General features: G+C 43.8%; 1 protein-coding gene across 1 annotated transcript in view; it reads left to right on the top strand.

Annotated features, from left to right (window-relative positions):
* Positions 1–19,366, top strand: part of ABCA12 (ATP binding cassette subfamily A member 12) — a 65,570-nt gene that overhangs the window by 26,981 nt on the left and 19,223 nt on the right. The window contains exons 22-36 of the mRNA XM_075755784.1: positions 1,673–1,787; positions 3,132–3,461; positions 4,365–4,434; positions 4,532–4,666; positions 5,353–5,508; positions 6,281–6,458; positions 7,997–8,215; positions 8,876–9,072; positions 9,468–9,628; positions 11,249–11,473; positions 12,642–12,780; positions 14,122–14,374; positions 15,629–15,715; positions 16,914–17,007; positions 18,582–18,709. Of these exons, the coding sequence (XP_075611899.1) occupies positions 1,673–1,787; positions 3,132–3,461; positions 4,365–4,434; positions 4,532–4,666; positions 5,353–5,508; positions 6,281–6,458; positions 7,997–8,215; positions 8,876–9,072; positions 9,468–9,628; positions 11,249–11,473; positions 12,642–12,780; positions 14,122–14,374; positions 15,629–15,715; positions 16,914–17,007; positions 18,582–18,709 (2,487 nt within the window). The remainder of the gene's footprint in view (positions 1–1,672; positions 1,788–3,131; positions 3,462–4,364; positions 4,435–4,531; positions 4,667–5,352; positions 5,509–6,280; positions 6,459–7,996; positions 8,216–8,875; positions 9,073–9,467; positions 9,629–11,248; positions 11,474–12,641; positions 12,781–14,121; positions 14,375–15,628; positions 15,716–16,913; positions 17,008–18,581; positions 18,710–19,366) is intronic.

Genomic DNA, 19,366 nt, shown 5'->3' on the forward strand with positions numbered 1-19,366 from the left:
CGGAGTGGAAAACACACAAGGAAGGGATTTCAGTGTCCATCAGAAAGCACTGAAGGATGTTCAGCAAATAGTACTGGTAGGCTGGATGGTCACTCCGCCCTGACGTGAGGGTCTCCATTGGACCAGAAGTACAGACTAGACCTAGGAGCTCTTTCTGTTGAAAAGCCTGCGTATCCGCTGCATGAGCTAAAAGATTATCTGGGAGCTATAGCTATAGGAGCTATAGCAGACCCATTAATCTCCTGTGTCAGCCTGTCACTTCAGAGAGCTGGGGACCTATAATCTCCTCTCAAGGTAACAGCGTGCAAAGTGCCTGCAAGTACGCAGGCAGTGAGCATTCAAACCAAATGTCAACTTCTTGCAGCAAATACGTGGATTATTGCTGTGAGATGGTTTTGTACAATGATTAACTGGCTGCTGGAGGCATTTACTACAGTTATCTGCTCCTTTCCTTGTTCTTGGGCTGCTAAGAAAACCACCTGCCTTCAGGTTTCCCTCCCCACCCCAGGTTCAGAGGGACATGAGTTTCCTCAATTATTAAAATACCTCAAGGCTTTGGATTTGCATGCAGTAGAAGTCGTCATAAAATGGCTGTTTATTGATTGTTATCACAAAGTTACCATCCTGTAGGGAGATGGAGGGAATATATATACAACTACACAGAAGGTGTTGGGAAATGCTGAATTTTTAATAGTCTAGAGATCATGCACAAGGTGGTAGCCAAAAAAAAACCCAAAACCAAAACAAACAACAAAGAACTAGTCGAGCTACTGAAGTGACTTTTCATTGTTCTTTATAAATATGGCTTCATTTGCATGGAAGCGTTTCCTGAAAGTGCTGGTGTATGGGAAATTTTCAGCTTTACAGGTAAAAAAAATTAGAAACAAGTGTAATCATTTTAATTTCTTACTGTTATGCTACATTAAACTTTTCCCAGGAATAACACTGATTGTTTTTTTTAAGCCAAGTTTAGAAATAAGGGAAGAAAGCATAAGCCACGTAGATACAATGAAGTGAATCTCCTGCTCTCAAAACTTGCTTTCTATCACTAAAGGAGAATTTTACTGTTGGCCATTGTTGTCTTTTCTCTGCACACATTTGGCACAGGAAGAAGGTTTTAACTAAAGTGAGGAGCCAAGAATCATGAAGCCCACGTTGTAGACCAGAATCTGCAATACCTGTCCTGTGGGGTAATAGGACAGACACTCTGAGGGGAAGCACCTGTATCCAAACTCTGGCACCTGGAAATATTACCTGATAACAAAATCAGGCCATTATATCTATTAACAGACCTGGGGATCATGGCTGGCTGCTGTGATGTTTCAAAATGGGATGCACCCCATCAAAGAGCCAGGAGATGCCGCTGCCCGTGGCGGTTCCTGCTCCTGCCAGTGGTGCTGCTGAGCAAAACTTCCAGAATGCATCTGGAAATCCCTCTGTGATTTAAAAAGAGAAAAAAAGATTTTTGAACAGTCAGGAGTTTCACGAATAGAAAATCCGATGCAATGGCAAAATAGCCTTTTTTTTGTGATTATTAATTATACTCTACCTCTTGAAATACAAGCCTGCCTTTTCCTATGCCAAAGTATTATTCTGAGAAATATATTCTGTATAAAGCCTTAATCCCCAGAACATTTTCTATTCAGCTAAAGCCTGCATTTGCCTTTTACAGGTTCTTAACCAGCGTGACCTACTCTCTTCCATTTGCTCTGATGGCTGCCTGGGTGCTGTTTATAGCTGATTTTGTTAAAACACTTGTTCAAGAGAAAGATCTGAGGCTTTATGAGGTACAGTGAAACTTTCTGGGGCGTGCAAAATTATAAACAGATTTTCCTTATTAGTGGGTAGTATGTCTCGTGTGTAATATTAAATGGAGCAAAACAAACATTTAGGAAAATAATATTCCAAATACTTATTGTTTGACCTGCAGCGTTTGAATTCTGACACTGTAAGCAACCTCAAAACCATAGAAATGCTGGGCATTTGCCCTTCAAGTGGGGACAATATTGCTTTGCAGTTCTGAACACTGGAAACATGGGGACCTTACAAAATTACAAGTTTTCTGAAGATTTAAAGGTCTCTAAAGATTGACTTTGAGTCATACCTACTGGGGACAAAGACATGAAAAGTTACTTATTTCCTATACTTGAAGTTATTATACTTAATATTTCAGAAGGTGCTACATATTACATCAGCTCCTCTGAAATGAAGTTCTTCAGGTTGCCTTATTGGAAAAGAAATGACATTGAGACATAGGGAATTTATTAAATTAACTCAGATTTTCGGTGTGAACACAATCAACAGAGATGAGCAACAAAGGACTTTTGTAAAACTAAGCTTCAGCAAGCAACAAAAGCTCGAGCAGATTTGGTTTTTATCTGATACCATGGAAACAAATACTGATTCACCAAAAACATTTCCAAGAAGGGGCACTCTATGAACTGTGATGAGATTGAAAATGAGTGCACCCCAGCGGCTAGCTGACAGCCCCTTACTCTAGTTTAGGGAACCCAGTTTCAGTGTCTCTGAGAACCAGGATGTCAGTAATCTTTTTAGGCATGTAGTAATCTGCAACAAGACGCCAGCACCTCTAGTTTCCTTTGGGTTTAGCAATACAAACTTACAGTTCTATACAAGTCTTGTAGACTTGATCATCAGCTAATATAAATTAATATTGCTTCCTTATAACCATGGTAACTTAGCTATTATTTGCTGTCTTGGGAGAGTGTTAGAAATGGTTTGGTTTCAGAGATGCTTAAGAGCTTTTACGCTCAAGCCACTGGATCAATTAGCATTATTTTAAAAAATAACCCAAAATGCTTTAGAAAAGTTACAAATCTAAGGCCAGAAGTTGCTTTGGAGCTTGTGGGCTGCGACGCTTCATACTTGCAGGTCCTGTCTGTGCTGTTCTTTTGCAATAGACTGTTTTGCAAACCTAGGGCATTCCGGAAATGTGAGTGCATTGCTACTCCCTGGTTATCAACATGCAGTATGCCAGAGTATTGAAGGACCATGTTTTGGTTGCATGCCCTGTCCAGAAACTGAAAAAAGAAACAGTTCAGTATCAGCAGAACAATCTCTTAACAAACAGTTGTCATTTGTGATTCTTTTTTTCACCTTTCTCTCTGTAGTACATGAAAATGATGGGTGTCAACGCCAGCAGCCATTTCATTGCCTGGTTCATAGAGTGCGCCATCTTCCTTCTAATTACTGTCACCTTCCTCATTATTGTTCTAAAAGTGGGTGACATCCTTCCCAAAACAAACACAGCGCTCCTGTTCCTGTACCTTATGGACTATAGCCTGTCCATCATCGCCATGAGCTACTTCATCAGTGTTTTCTTCAATAACACCAACATAGCAGCCTTGGTGGGCAGTCTCGTGTACATTCTCACCTTCTTCCCCTTCATCGTGTTGCTCGTCATCGAGAATCATTTGAGCTTCTCTGTGAAAAGCGTACTGGTAAGTTCTGCTTTTCATCAGCAGGGACCACGTGTGTATGGAAGCAGACGCTCACCTTCAATAAACCTCAGCTCTTATTATGGCTTGTGTCACAAATATACATGAGTTGGGTGCCTTTCTAAATTCCATCAGTGGCCGTTGACAGGCACAACAACACGTGACCAGAGAGTTAGCCGTGGCCTGTTTGAGGGAGCCTTGGAATTGGTTGTGTCCAAAGCAAAATACTTTGGACATTTTAGGGAGTTCCCACCTGCCAGCTGAACCAGAGTCGTTTGAGCTATGACCTTTGCCCTTTCCAATTGCAAAGCAAAGTGGGTTACTTTCAACCACCGTGGAGAAACAAGGCTGTCTCGGTAAGGAGTTTAGGTAGCAGGGCTGTGAAGGAGGGCTGGCTCTGTTCATGGCTGGCTCTGCTCATCCTTTAGTTTCATGTATCTCAAATTCCTAGCTATGGAAATAGATGTAAGGCCTTGTTTCTTACCAAGGGTAGAAATAGGGGTAGGTATTAGGTTCCAGAAGACAGATTTGTTTTCTTTGAGTCACCACATTCAGGGAAGGACATCTCTTAATGCAAGAAGTAAAATTATTAACCAGATGGCAGCTAATTCTCAAGCACTGCTGTATTTCAAAAGCCTAAAATAAAGCCCTATATGAGGGAAGAAGTTGCGTCCTGGGCGTGGAAGCAAAAGACAAGTAGGCTCTAAGGCAACATTACAGCCAGAAGCACTGCCCATCATAAGCCTGGTCCAGTGCTCTTTGACTGTTGGAAAAAAACCAACAATCCCCTGCTCATGTTTCTGGCTATTGGACCAAGCCAATTAGGAACCTGTTTCGTTGACTGGCTTGATTTTTCTTTGAGATTAATTCATAAGTTCTTTGCTTTCAATTTTGTTTATCCCACAGAGTCTATTGTCTCCAACTGCGTTCAGTTATGCAAGTCAATACATTGCTCGATACGAGGCGCAGGGCATAGGTATGTTTATTGTACTCAAAACTAGGCATTGAGCTCCCATGGTTGTGACATTTAACTAATATGGATTCCGTTTGTATTTCTAAATTCCTTTCTGCAGGTCTGCAGTGGGACAACATGTATAAGTCCCCAATGATTGGAGACAACACTTCCTTTGGCTGGATGTGCTGGCTCATTCTGATAGACTCTTTCATTTACTTCATCTTGGGATGGTATATAAGGAATGTTTTTCCAGGTAAGGATACGAAGCATCAAGGCTGGTGCTGTACCATCTTTTGGAAAACAATGAATACAACACTGGCTGATACCATGGTTCAGGCAGTAAGACAGTCTGCACACCCTTCTAGATCGAAGGGATCGTGGCTTTGTGGATGTCAGAGAGTTAATGAAGCTGAGACAGAGCAGAGCAAGGGAGAATTAGGGCTCCTCTGCTTATCACATGGGTAGGTGGGTCTCCTGAAGAAGCTGAAGGCAAGGACACGGGAGGATGTGTTTGCAGTCTGGTGGGTGAAAATGCGAACAGAGCATGTTAGCCTGCATTTGTCAGTTGAGTGATTTTGTGTTGTGTTACTTATATCATTTGATTTCAAAAAGTAATTCCTGCCTTGGGCAAGAGCCAGTACATTTGTCTTTTGCTTTTCTTCCCCACCTAATGAAGCAGTCTGCTGGTATACGGAAATCTACCCAGTGGAAAATGTAAAGAACTCCTGCCCTCCAGCTATGAAGTTACTCAGAATAACAAATTAGTGAATGCTTCCTATTGTGTCAATCAGGCAGATTCTCTACCAAGTATCAGTAGTACCTGAGCACATCAAGAGGGGAGACACCTCTGTGGAGTTTCTTTTTGCCATTTTGAGTGCACCCCAATAGTGATACTTCCTCAGAAACAGGTACCTGATGAGATCCCTCTTCTCCTTGCAGGTAGATATGGCATGGCTGCTCCCTGGTATTTCCCGTTGCTTCCATCTTACTGGGTCGAATACAACAGTTACCTCCCCTTCTGGAATGAGAAACGAAGAGGTCTTCTCTTCACCAAGCTGTTCTTAAGGAAGGAAGCTACCCTCAACAACAAGATATGTATGTGAATGCTAGATGGGGTAGCGATACTAACTTATGTTTTAGGTAAACAAAGCCAAATTTGTAAAGGGGCACCCTACTCACAAAGCACATTTCTCTATTGGTCCTTATTTTGTAGCACAGGAAGAATTGGAAGCTGTTACGTGAATGGAGATCTGACTTTTAAATTGTACTTGTTTCTTCCTATTTGGTGTGGAAATCCTGTACTGACTTTCACATGCATTTGTCTATGTTGTAGTTGGGTAGTTACCCGAGATGCATATATCTCAGTCTACAATCCTCTGTGTAGAAATACACTTTTGTGCAAGCAAATACAGTTTCCACTTGTCAAACGGGATGTGTGCTTCTTTGTTCATGTCTTTAAATATTTAAATAAATGTTCATCTCTGTGAAATATTGTGAGATGATACATAAAAGCTTGCTGATTCTACCTAACTAAAATACCTCAGTAGTTTTGCTGTATGTCCTCTAATTTTCTGTGCTTGTTTAGTATAAATTAAGTTAGGTGCTCCGAAACATCTAAATACGAGACCTTTTCAAAAGTGATTAATGCTTAATGTCAGGAGTTATTAGAAGCTGCAAAAGTAAAAAGAAGAAATCCCAGACAGCTCAAAATGATACAGATCCTGTGAAATGTGCTCTACTTTTTCCTAGCTGAAAGGCACCTACTTTTGCTGTATTTTTCTTTTTAAAAGCCCTTCTTATCTCTGAGGTGAAATAAAGCAGCACAGACCTGCTACAGTGCAGTAACTTGTCCTCTGACCCTTCAAAGGTGCCCCCCCTCCTCACCTGGAACCGGAGCCCACAGACCTCACCTTGGGAGTCTCCCTCCGTGGCATAACAAAGGTTTATGGATCCAAAGCTGCAGTGGACAACCTCAGCCTCAACTTCTACGAAGGGAATATCACTTCCCTGCTGGGACACAATGGAGCAGGGAAAACTACGACCATGTGCGTATCCTTTAAAGCTGGTGGGGTTTTTTTATACTGTGGGGCACGACTGGGTGAATGAGAGCGCAAGTGGGGCTCTGCAGTGTTGGGAGGCTGAGTAAGATGCTTTATTAGGCCAAATCTCTCTTGTAGTTTTATCTTGCTCGTGGATGACCTCAGCAGTCCCTTCATCTGTTAGAATTAAAAGTTCTTTTCTGCTTAGGAGCATGCTTTTTAATCTGGTAGGATACCTGTAATACACAGCACAGCAGCTGTTCTAGCATTTTGTTCCATGACACTTTGGTGCCTGGGGTGAGGTTGTTCTGAGAGCTGTGGGTAGCTTATGCACTCACCAAAGCTGAAGTCATATTAGCAAGAAAGCTTAATAAAGGTGTATTTCAGCTGTACAAACTCATGTCTTGGCTGGCTGGAACGGCAGTGGGTTAATGCATCGGCCTTTCAGCCCTTCCAGCCTTGCCATTTATAAATTATTATTTGAGTTGTTAGATAACGGCACTAAAACAGATCTGTAGAACTTGATTTCTCCACTGATATATACGTGCATCACTCTGAAAGCAACATTAAGCTGATAAATAGAAGCCTCAGAAGAGCCAGAAACAATAAGACAGATGTGTGCTTCATCTCAGCTTATTATCAATTCATCTCATCCTCTTTGCAAAGTGTAGGCAAAGGTGATACACAGAAAAGTATAATGGCTTCTTGAAACTTAGTGCAGGCTTCAAATCCTGAGTAAGGTCACAAGTTACTTCTTTCTTTTTTTAATGGTGGTTAAAAGTCCCAGGAGAGGGAGAAGCTCTGGGAAGATGAAGGGCAGTCTGGGACGCCTCTTCTCCCTTTATTCCCTGCAGGACAGCACCAAAAAATACCTGTAATATGCAAGTAGTTATTCTGAGCAGAGGTTGTTTTACTCGGGTCTGTCGGGTATTGCTAGGTAGGTAATTATTTGATTGAACTAGATGGAAGTGCTGCCCACTGTGAGGTGTCCTGTCTGGAAGTCCTCCCCCATTTCTTGTTAATAATGGCAGTGAAGTTGGGTTTCCATGCTCTGATGTGGTTAGTAACGTGAAGATGTGGTTTTCAGTCTCTGTTGTGGTTAGCAATACAAGGCTGTCTGGATACTGCAGACAAACCTCAGAGAATGAAGAGTAACTGTGTTATATGAATTCCCAGTGGTTAAATTGGAAGCCAAGGGCATTCATGAGTATTGATGTATGGGATGTGCAATGGTCTGGCTTAGGGAGTGGAAGGCTGAAGAAGGTAAAAGTACATGTGAAAAGTAGCCAGAGTTCAGTGTGTGAGCTCGGTACTTGCGCTCGCGTTCCTGCAGAGGGGGAGGAGGATGTCCTTCCATGTTATTTGGCCACCGCTCTGCCAAAGCATGGACGGACAGCAGAAGCAGGAGTGGTCGGTGGTCTCTGGCTGGAAGTGTGGTAGTGATGTAAGGAAACTTTGAAAGCGATGATATGTACAGGACCATGTGAGAAAAAATTACTTACTGCTTTCTCCCTCTTCTAACTTCTGTTTATTTTCCCTTTCAGATCTATTTTGACTGGGTTGTTCCCTACATCATCAGGTACTATCTTTGTGTATGACAAAGACATCAGGACTGACCAGGAAGTTATCAGGAAGAACATGGGGGTGTGTATGCAACACAACGTCCTCTTTAACTACCTCACCACAAAAGAACACCTGCTACTCTACGGGTACATCAAAGTCCCTCACTGGAGTGAACAGGAGCTCTACCAAGAAGTGAAGAGGTATAAAAACAGTAAGGGTTGGAGAAGGGAGAGAGGGCCGTTAAAATTATTGTGTGGTAGTGCCGTTTCCACTGCAAAGCTCAAACAAATGGCTTTTGAGGTCTGTTGCAGACCCTGCGTAGTGTTCAAATAACGCCTTGGTCTGACTAGAGGAATATATTGAGTGTTTATATCTGTGGCTGTAAGAAAACAACGTCTCTTCTCCAGGGGGTTTCCAAGCTTCTGTGGCAATTCTTTGGAGATGAATTTATAGGCCTAAGGGTCTAGTCCTTGCTGCTTTACAGTTTTCCCAAGAAAGAGATTTAATCAACCAGTCAGAAAGATGATGTCGGCTTTATTGGTTCTGCGGAGAAGTGAAGCAGCCAGAACATCCCAGGGAGTTTGGATCTTGGTGTTCTCAGCTGATGAGGTTGAGCCTTTAACCTTGACTTGTCAGATGGAAACTTTGAAAACATCCTAAAAAAATGTTTTAAATTAAAATCCCAGTGACTGAGCTACAGGGTGAATCATCTCCCTGCACTGTGACCATTCAGTAGAGCAGTCCATACTTGAGCAGTTTTTCATTTGCAGTTACAGTTTTTTGGGTATTTTCAGATTCCCTGCTTTTAAAAGATGCCTGAAGGACAACCTTTGGGGGTTGTTTTTTGCTTTGTTTTCAAGGACTTTGAAGGAGACTGGACTGTACAGCCATCGTCACAAGCTAGCTGGCTCCCTGTCTGGGGGGATGAAGAGGAAGTTATCTATAGCTATTGCTCTCCTGGGTGGATCAAGGGTGGTGATACTAGATGAACCAACCACAGGGGTGGATCCGTGCTCTCGGAGAAGTATTTGGGAAATTATCTCCAAGAATAAAAAAGGTACTGTGATGAGACAAGATGCTGCCCAGTGGCAAAGGTGATGCGTGTCACTTTTGAAAATATGATATCAGTGGCTTTCAGCTGTGGGTTTTGGAGACCACAGAGAACGAATTGCGGGAGACTGGGATTTTTCAGGCCCTCTGGGTGCAACCTGGTTGTTTTTTGTAAATTCACAGTGTCATTTGAAAAGTAACTTTACCATAATACACAATTTACAATACTGTAACTTTCAGCTTGTCCCTAAGGCTGCCTTTCATCCAATTTCACTAATAATTCCAAAACAGCACAGTCGATTTTCACCTGATACTGTCCCCTCATTCAGCATAGCTTTCACCTGTCTCATGTATTCACGTGTGTTTATTCTGTGGCGGCTGACACAGCTTTGTGTTTTCCAGGCAGAACCATCATTCTCTCAACACATCACTTGGATGAAGCAGAAGTTCTGAGTGACCGAATCGCCTTCCTAGAGCACGGAGGACTCAAATGTTGTGGTTCGCCGTTCTACCTCAAGGAAACGTTTGGCGATGGATACCATCTGACACTCACAAAAAAGAAGGTTTGTGTCTGAGTTGGTCCTAAATTTTCAGCATCTTGGGTGGGAAACTGAGTCAGTCGTATGACAGGAAGGAAGGAGGCAAGTCATAGTGTCCCACAGAAATGAAGCATACTGCAGAAGTCTTAAATGTCTGCAGTGTAATGATTGTACCAGTATAATTTCACTTTCATGAAGTAACTTCTTTATGCGACCGCTATATGCCTGGGTGAAAGTGGGATGTGTTTTGGGTTGAAACGCTTGGTTTTGGCCACACAGGTTCAAGAATATGCTGGACTGTTTCCCTGGGCTGCCAGTAAGATAATTTTTTCATGTGCCTCAACTATTTTGATACCTGGGTTACAGTGCGCTCTGCTCTCTAGCTCACTCTAGCTGTCCCATGCTGGAATTCACATGCTTTTTTTATAAATAAGTTTCTCTTAGAAAGATAGCCTATATGGAGAGTTCCCCAAAACACAGGAGTCTTAGCTTCAGCCCGTCTACACAAAGTCTTGCAGCTCTAATAGACAAGACAGAGGTCTGAGCTTGAGCCTCCTGTATCCCAGGTGCACGATGCAGTCCTTCCCCGCTGGGCCTTAGCTCCCTGTCGTGTCTCGTGAGCACGGTCACCACAGCAGGCGCTGCCGGGGGCAGAGGCAGAGATTCACCTGGTAGCAAGCTGAGCTAGAGCTCTAGCAGCTTGGTCTCTGAGGGGGGCCATCAAGACTTCTTCAGGGATGCAGGTGCTTACAGCTGTATCGGCAGGGGCTGAGGGGCAGATCCAAGGATGGTGGACGTAGAAAAGAACTGCTGAGGAGCTGTATATGAGCTCAGTGCATATTGTTGAAAGTTGCTAAGAGAGCGTGTGGCCCCCCACTTCCCTTGAAGAGGGAGGCTCTCCAGTGGGGCCACCGGACCAGCCTCCGTGGCCCTCAGAAACCAGGAATGTCAGTGCTCTGCTTTGTTGAAAAAGAACGGGGTCTCCTTGAGGGTTAAAGGGCAAGGCCGGATGCAGAGTGTGGATTCTGAAGTTCAGAGAAATAAAGCAGATGGGAAGAGTCCATCGATAGTATCTGACCTGAGGCAAAATGTTCTGCTTGCAAGGAGGAGGGAACTCTGCTCTTGATAGCATTTATTACAGTGCTGTTAGTAGCCCCAGCACACAGAATAACGTGCAGATACCGTAAAAGATCGTACCCCCTTCCAAATTGCTGGCAGCGTAGATAGAGAAAATGAAAAAAGACCCATGTGCAAGGCCTGTTTTTCAGGGGAAAAAGAGTGTATTGGTGCTGGCAGCCAAGTTCAGGAGTCAGCTCTCTTGTGGGTAGACTTTTTCTCTGTTGTACTGCAAACGCTCTAGCTAGTGCAGAGTGGCTGATTCTGCCCAATTCCAGTATCCCTGTAGACAGAGGGAGCCCAGAGAGGTCTTGGATGGACCAAGATGGGCACCGTGCCACAACTCCCTCTTCAAGGGCCAGAAACCCACTTTCATCTCCTTTTGATACTGAACTTGAAACGTTGCATACTTGGACTGAGATCACCTACCCACTGCACTCAGGGATAATATTTGGGCTAAATCCTGCAGTAGGAAGTTTGATCTCACAGCTCTCTCAGTGACCATAGAGTGTTTTCCTCCTTTTTCAGAACATGATAGAGGAGTGTGACACCACAGCAGTGACCTCCTTGATCCAGTCCCATCTCCCAGAGGCTTATCTCAAGGAGGATATCGGTGGAGAGCTGGTGTACGTGCTTCCCCCCTTCAAGTCCACAGTCTCAGGGGCCTACCAGGCACTTCTCAGAGCCCTCGATACCAGCTTGAGCGATCTCCACCTTGGTTGCTACGGGATTTCAAACACAACCGTGGAAGAGGTATGAGCTCAGGATCCGCTCGATTTGATGAAATGTTATGGGGATTAACTTCACAGCACTGTGTAGCTCTGCTTTCTGCGCTAAGACGGTGGCATGTTTTGGATGTGAGAGTTGCAGGCAGGGGAAGAAGTGGTTTGGTTGTTCGCTGTGTTACACTTATGAACACGTGAGTGTTCATAGATATATTCATAAATCTACACATATACTAATGCACAAAGTGTACCACTGTCTCACCTTGCTAACAGCTTTTTGGCATTTTACCCTTAAAATGAGGTGCTGGAGTTAGACTAAGGAGAGAGGGCAATGATGTGTTTCTCTTTGAACTGTTCTCCTGGTCTCCACAAATCTGGGTTTGCCTACAGCTGCAGTCAGCAGGGAGGGAGTTAGCAGGGAGATAAACGTCGGCGTGGATGCTGTACGAGTGAGTTACCTGGTGTATCTCAGAGTGACACAGGCACCTTTCTGCCCATGGGAAATCTCTGGTCAAATAAACACAAACAGTTAGTTGCATCAGGAAAAAAAAAAAGTAACTTTAAATGATCAGCAGTGATGACCTTTGTCTTGCAGAAAGGAGGGAGGCAGACTATTACCTTTCTGCTCTGAAATTCTTGCTTTTAAGGTGTTTTCCTAAGGCAGAAGAATGAGTTATACAGCAAGTACCACGTGCAACTCAGTGCCATGATTGTGCACGATCCCAGCATGGAGGCAGCTGGGTTTGTAGAGGGAAAAATATCCCAGGAAAGCAGCCCTCCTTGTTTCTTCACCGGTGCCATGCAGGGAGAGCTGCCTGTGCGCTGCTCACTGTGTGAGTGCAGAGGGAGTAGAGTTATGTAGGGCTGAGCTGAAATGCTGCTTAGTTTACACCTACTCATTGGTTGTGTAACAGGTGGTATTAGGACAAGGTAAGTCCATGGGGCAGCTGCAAAGGCTTAAGTTTCCACTTCTGCAGCAGCAGAGAGACAGGAGGTGACAAGGAGCTGGACAACAACAATTTTGTAATGAAATAAAGTTAATTTCTCTCGCAGAGCATAAAGAGAACAGAAAAAGGATTGTAATTCACAATTGCTGCACCAACTACAGCTACAAAGTAGGAGAGTGAATTCTGATTATTGTTTTGGTAAATTGAGTCATTTGGACCAATTTTCCTTTGTATTTTCTTGCTCCATAGGTGTTTCTCAACCTGACAAAAGAGCTAGGGAAGGACCAGCAAGAAGATGCTGAACTGCCCCAGCAGCTGCCTGGAGCCAGTGGTCAAATTGGCAGTGATGAAATGTCCGTGAGCACAGATACCTTCACAGAAAGAGACGGTACTAAATTACATCCAGGTTTTGTTCCAGATGTGTCGCAGGTGCAAACGGTGACAGATGGACAGATTTGAGCTCCCCGTCTTCTTTCTTTGTTGAAAACCAAATTTCACCCAACCAGGAATCATAAAACCAATAAATCACTAGAAGTACAGCACTCAACAGTTTTTTAGGTCCTCTGGTTTGGAATAGTCTGAATCACAAAATTACAGGGGTTTTGTTTTCATCTGCCTTTCTTAAAATTGATCCAGATTTTAATCCAATCAAATACAGTGTGTGGGTGAAAGAGCAAATGTATATCTCTGAAAGTAATTGCTGTAATTGATATAGAGGATTATTTCTACATAACTAGTAGAATTGGAGAGAAACTTTGTGGAAACCCCTTAGCCTGTTGCAAAAGCAGCACAGCTCTGATCCTCCTTGCTGCGCTTTGTTGTGTCCCTGCCCATGCAGTATGATAAAACAGCTCAAAGGGCCACACAGTGGGATAAATTCAACACTCAGAAGAGAATTAAGCTACACCAGTATCTCTGAGGGTTTAAGAGCTGCAAAAAGTGTCATGGCCAAAAAATGAGCAAATACCTGGTTGAAATGCTGTCTCAGAGTAGAAACATTTTTTCTACTTATAAACATACCATTTATAGTTAGGGAGACATCCAAGGGACAAGGCAGAGGTATTTTTGTACTTGCTTCTCAAAGCTGACCTGCACTGTGAATGTTACTGTAAACAGTAGCTCATATGCATAGAGAAGCGTTTTGTGTCACCCCTAATGAAAAGCACTGAAAAGGATTTGCTCCATGTTGTATTATATAGGTTAATATTTCTTAAAGAGGAATAGGTTGCATAGGATTTGGCTCTGCTTGTAGTACACTACAACCCTGTCCATGCAAAAGATCAACTGGTTTGTGCCTTATGATCTTATTTCAGGGTTAATTCTCGTATTGATTTGTCTGAGGACCTGGTTTCTGAATTACGAAAACTTTGCAAATATAAAAGGATAATACATTTCCCCTCTAAGTTGCAGCCGGGTAGGTAGGATGTAGATAACTTGTTGCATCTGGAAATCTGTGTTCCTCTTGCAGGATGTCAAAATGAATTCGCTACATGTAGGCATTTGAAATTAAACTAAAAACCTGGTGTTACATGAGCTTATGGCTCAAGAGCCAAAATCTGAGTCCTGTCCCAAGCCTGGCCCTTGCCTATCTTCCAACTTAGTACTTTTGATTTGCCATCTGTAAAGGAGCGCAGGAAGCTGAATATACTCCCAGGGTACTATAACCATCAATTCCCTGCATTTCACAAATACTGATCCATGACAAAATGTGTTCTTCTCTTGTACCCAGATCAGCTCCTGATTAGATCAAAAAGCCTGCAGGGTTTGCCATTGCTGCTTAAGAAGACATCAGCTTTGTTCATTAAGAGATTCCACCATACCCGGCGGGATGTCAGAGGCTTCATTGCTCAGGTCATCCTCCCAGTCCTCTTTGTGATGGCTGCAATGGGTCTTGGGACGCTGAGAACTAAGGAGACGGAATATCCCGAACTGATTCTTTCCCCTTCTCTGTACGGCTCATCCGACCAGGCAGACTTCTTTGGGTGAGTGGGGTTCTTTGTGATCCTTAAATCCATTTGCTTATAAAGAGCCAGTTTTACCATCAGGATTGTTTCTAAACAGACCCAGTGGAAAAGTGTTACGCAGATAACTTGTAGCTGTGTTATCTGTGTAGCTGTTACGCAGATAACATGTAGAAATCCTGTTCCTAAGGGGTCTCTTGAGGAGATAACTTGGCTCAGACCAGCAATCGGAAAGCTTTAGAACAACAGCCTCTCCGTTGGAATTAACTGTGAAACGTGAGGAATAGTCTTTGTGTTTGTCATTGGAGTCCTCCAGCCCTGTGACAGCCGTACTGCCCCAAGGAGATTTTCTTAATATATATACTCTTCCCTCAATGTGAAATGGAGGTCCCCGCATCAGTTGTCTCCAAAATTACGGCTCTGGGATCCAATTCTATCCATCTTGTGAACTGTCTGCGTTGCCCTCCTCTCTGTCAGTACAGGACACGCTCTCCTGCCCAGGCCCCACTAGTCTGAGGCACGCAGTCATTTGTAGGGCATGCATGTTTTCAGTGTGATTAAGATGTCACTACTGAATTGTGTAATTGTGCTTAAAAATCCTATTACCAAAATGATTATAATTTGTATCATTCTGATTTTGTGATGTGAACTGCTGTCTTTCTCCAGTGGTTCTCAGCTTTAAGTCAGAAATATAAAATTTAGCTCTAAAGCGAGCACGTCTGCTCGTAAGTGTTCTTTCCCAGGACTGCTCGTGCGTTTCCCCTTCAGTACTGCTAGATGAGGGAATGAGCCAGAACTGCATGTCCGAGTCCTCTGTTCCTAATGTTCTCTGCTTCTCCTGACGGATCCTTGCTAGAAAGCCGGGTCAGAAGCAAGAAACGTCTTCATGAAAGACCAAAACCAAATGGACTTCACAAATGAGAGACCTGATTGAGACAAGACTGGGAGTAGTGCCTGAAAATTGCAGTAGATGCGTTTTCCCTGGAAACAGAATCTTGATTGTCCAAAATTTCATCAGTACCTTGCTTAGATGTAGAGGCAGCAAATCACTGGAGTAGTTGTGCAGCTCTAAGCAATGAGCAGTCCTTTTAAACCTGTGTGACTGCCCTCATGTCCTTATGTGGTTGCAGGGCTAGCCCCACAAATAACAATTTATTTAGCATCTTTAAATAAATCCTGTTTCATTCAGACACAGTTTTCCTCTGCTCAGTGGTAGTGGAAGTATGTTGAACATTTTTCTTTTTTCCTTTTTTTTTTTAATTTGTTAAATCTTAGGAATTTTAATGAAACCACAGATGCTTTAGTCGCTTCGATGCTTGCTTTCCCTGGAACAGATAACACATGCATGAATGAAAGCAATTCGTAAGTAGTTCTTGGTTTTCTTCCATTTAAATTCCGAATCTGCAAGAGAATTGACATAACGCTATTAGCCATTAGACCTTAATAACCATCTCTGATCATCTGCAGAATTTTCATACATTGGTGCCATGTGCAGAGGAAAAAAAAAACCCATCTCCTGGCTCTCTTCTGATTGACTTGCAGACTCTTTCAGCTCCTTAGGAGATGCCTAACTGGCCTTTTGCAGGGAGGCGCAAGCTTGTGCTGCTCACAGACTTGAGCTGGCGGGGTGCGAGTCGTTTCTGAACGGGGGGCCGTGTAGTCATGATTGGTGTGAAGCAGACCTCAGCCCTGCCGAGAGCCTACGTGGCTCCTGTGCAGCTTGGAGCAAACGCTTGCCTCCACCGGCATGGAACCGTAGATATTCCTGAAGACAGGAAACTATACTGTGCTTTAAGGATGAGACTGGGACTTCCACACAGTCCCAGGACCTCAACACTGGTGTTCTTTGCTTGCTTCAAGAAGTATTCACCACAAGTGGACTCCGTTATTACTATCAGTAGTAAGAGAGCAGCTTTGTTGGTGGCAGGACGCCAGGACGAGAGCAAGCTATTCTCGTATCTGGGAAGTAGTCCTCGCCTCCCCAGTAATCCCAATTATAACACTGAGCCCACCCAGAAAGTTCTCAGCGTAGCTGTTATCTGTATCGAAAAGCTGTGCCGTGAGGGCTGGTTTGTTTCGGGCTCTGCAGACAAATTTTCGAGGAATTGGTAGTAAAATCCTGGGCAGACTTGCACGCTCATGCGTGCCACATATCTGCGGGCAAATATTTATACTGAGTATTTACAGTGACTGTGTAGTCTATACAGTCCATCGCAGGACTCCCCGGTCACTGCAGGGACAACGCCCCTTATTTCTGCACTGTGAGATGAGTTTGGCCTTCGCGTGCTAACTCCTTACGCTGCCTGCTGTGGGAACGAAGTGGTGTCTGGAGTTCTTCTAACCAGCTGAATGACTCCGGGCGCTGAGAGGGCAGTGCCGAGAGGCACCGAAGGCGGCGGGAGGATGGGTATTCCCTGAAGCACCCAGAGCTGACAAGAAGGTCTGCTTTTCTGCTGAAGCTGCTTGCTGCCATCCTTGCTGTCATTAAACATGACAGCAATTAGCTTCGTTTGCACACCTGAGCATAGAGAACCTCAGAGGAAAATGTGTTCATTTTCAGGCAGTGTTTAAAGGAGGACATGCTTGGCCAGTGGATTATCAGTGGAAACCAGAGAACTAAGTATTCTGCCTGCAACTGCACAGATGGCATCCAGGTAATTGGAATAAACCCAAAAGAAAAGGGATTCGGGGGGATATTTGGGAGGGCCTTGTAGGTTGGGAGTGGTTTTGTTGGCAGGCATGATGCTAAGGGGATCTCAGTGTTCGGATTCCTCCTGTCCCTTTTTGGCCTTGTTGATTTTCTATACTGGATAACCACTGTCTGCACCAGTTTCGGGTCAGGAAAGGAAACAGCATCCTCAGAAGATTCACATGCTAATATATCTGCCGCCTTCCCCATGGTGGGAAAAGGTTTAACGGTGTTTTTGAATGTTGTATGATTGTCCCGTTTAGTAGAGGTGAACATGTATTCAAGAGGAAAATTGCATTGTATTCAAGAGGAAAATTGCGTTTTATACAAGCACTGTCATTATATGAAAGCACAGCTATTATTGCTCTTTGCTCTTCAGAATTTAACTTTATGCAAAGTATAGATCCATCTGCTTTTACTCTGCTCCATATCATAAATAGCGATGATTAATAATATTAGTTATTTGCATTATGGTGGTACATACAGAACCAGATATGGGCACTGCTGGGCCTAGTGTTTCTACGAGCACATGGGGAAAAGGCAGATTCTGTCCCAAGGATGTTACAATTTTACAGTCCAGTTTGAAGTTGACCTCTCTTCCCTGTAGTGCTGTTCACCTGTCTTCAGCCGTCTTCCGGTAGGAAATCAGACTGAAGGCGCAGCGTGATGCCATTTGTAAGATAAAGCATGTACTTAGTTGAATGTTCCTAGTCATTCCTTAAAATTCAGCTATTCTGCATGCAGAATAAATAAATGCAGTTTTCTGGACATACACTTAATTTCACATCATTAAAAGTATTGGCATCATTTCTCCAGTAAGTCAAGATGATGTTCAAAGCTGATTCTCACCTCTCGCAGGCACAGGCAGGTGTTCCTCAGCATGAAGGAAGCTATTTTATGTATTCTGATGCAAAGTTGTGAACAGATACCCAATGGGGGAGGCCAGAGTTTTTGTTATGGATGAGCTGAAAACAGCAGCCTGTATCCTGTCTAGCAGGACGTTTCAACCTTACAAAACAGTCGATGTGACTTTGACCCTCAGCATGTTAAATTATATATTCAGGACTAATCCAAGATTTCTCTGAAGCTCTGGAAAATATTCCCAATGACTGACAGTAAAGCAAAAACCTAGGCTGTAGCTGCTGTGAAATGCAAGATGAGAGTTTGAGGCCACCACGGAGTTTTCTGCTCCATGAGTTGTTTTGCCCTCTTGTCTGTGCAGTCACTCTGATGCTCTGCTAAGTAGGATCAGCCTTAATTCAGGAAAAATATCCCTGTGTAGCATGAAGCACATTTCAAGGTCACTGATGTCAGTAGAACTGAAGTGTAGATTTAAGCAAAGGTTGTTTCGAAGCACCTCGCTAAATATGTTCAGGGCGGCATGCAGGGATGTATGCTGTGTGTCTTTGTGAATCACCAGCTTCTGTAGGAATTGGTCCCAGGACTAGAATGCTGCATTACCTGCTCTCGATCTTGTCCCGATACGCTAGTTTTTAGTTACAACACAGACACACTTTTTGTTCATTTGTCTCCGCTCAGACGTGTCCACAGACGAACTACACGCCCCCTCACAGAAGGACCTTCTCTACGCGGACACTTTACAACCTTACAGGGCACGACGTGGAGACCTACATTCTGGCAACTACCAAAGACTTCCTGCAAAAACGGTACAGCATAAATCTCCAGTCCCTCTCCTCTGAGTTGTACTGGGAGCAGCCTCTGGTACATGTTATATCCACTGTGCCCCAAGAGGTGACAGTGCAGTAGGGGTGTAGAAGGGCCTCGTTGCTCCTAATCTCTGTGAATCTGGTGAAAGGAGGTAAAACATGCTGCAATCATGGGGTTAAAGGTTGTGCAAGTGCTCTGCTTGATCGTAGCAGAGATAGCCTAGGGATAACTGTCAATCACCTGATAGGTTGATGGCTGGATCTGCAGACGAGCCTTTGTCTGGCTCAGAAATGCTTAAAAAGAGGAAAATCTGACACAGCCTATCATGAAGTAAACCCTGGGGAGAGACTTTCCTCCAAGTTTGAATCTCTGAAGAGTCTGAGTGTGTGCTTCACTTAAACGAGTGCATCCATTCCAGTGAAATTAGAGGCTGAACATTTTCTTGCACCATGGGGCTGTTGGAGCTATTAGCGTGTCTGGACTCTGCAACACAGCCGCGCAGCATGTCTTGGGGCAAAAATAGCCTGCCATTAGGGTTGTCAAGGAATATGTTCATCTGCCATTGATTTAAACTGAGCTCTTCATCTGGTTAAGAAGCTGTCATCTTATTCCAAGGTGGTAGGCATGCGGGTTAGGAGTCCATAGAGCTCCAAAAC

The sequence above is a fragment of the Balearica regulorum genome, chromosome 6, assembly GCF_011004875.1.
Source record: "Balearica regulorum gibbericeps isolate bBalReg1 chromosome 6, bBalReg1.pri, whole genome shotgun sequence".
Taxonomy (NCBI): domain Eukaryota; kingdom Metazoa; phylum Chordata; class Aves; order Gruiformes; family Gruidae; genus Balearica; species Balearica regulorum.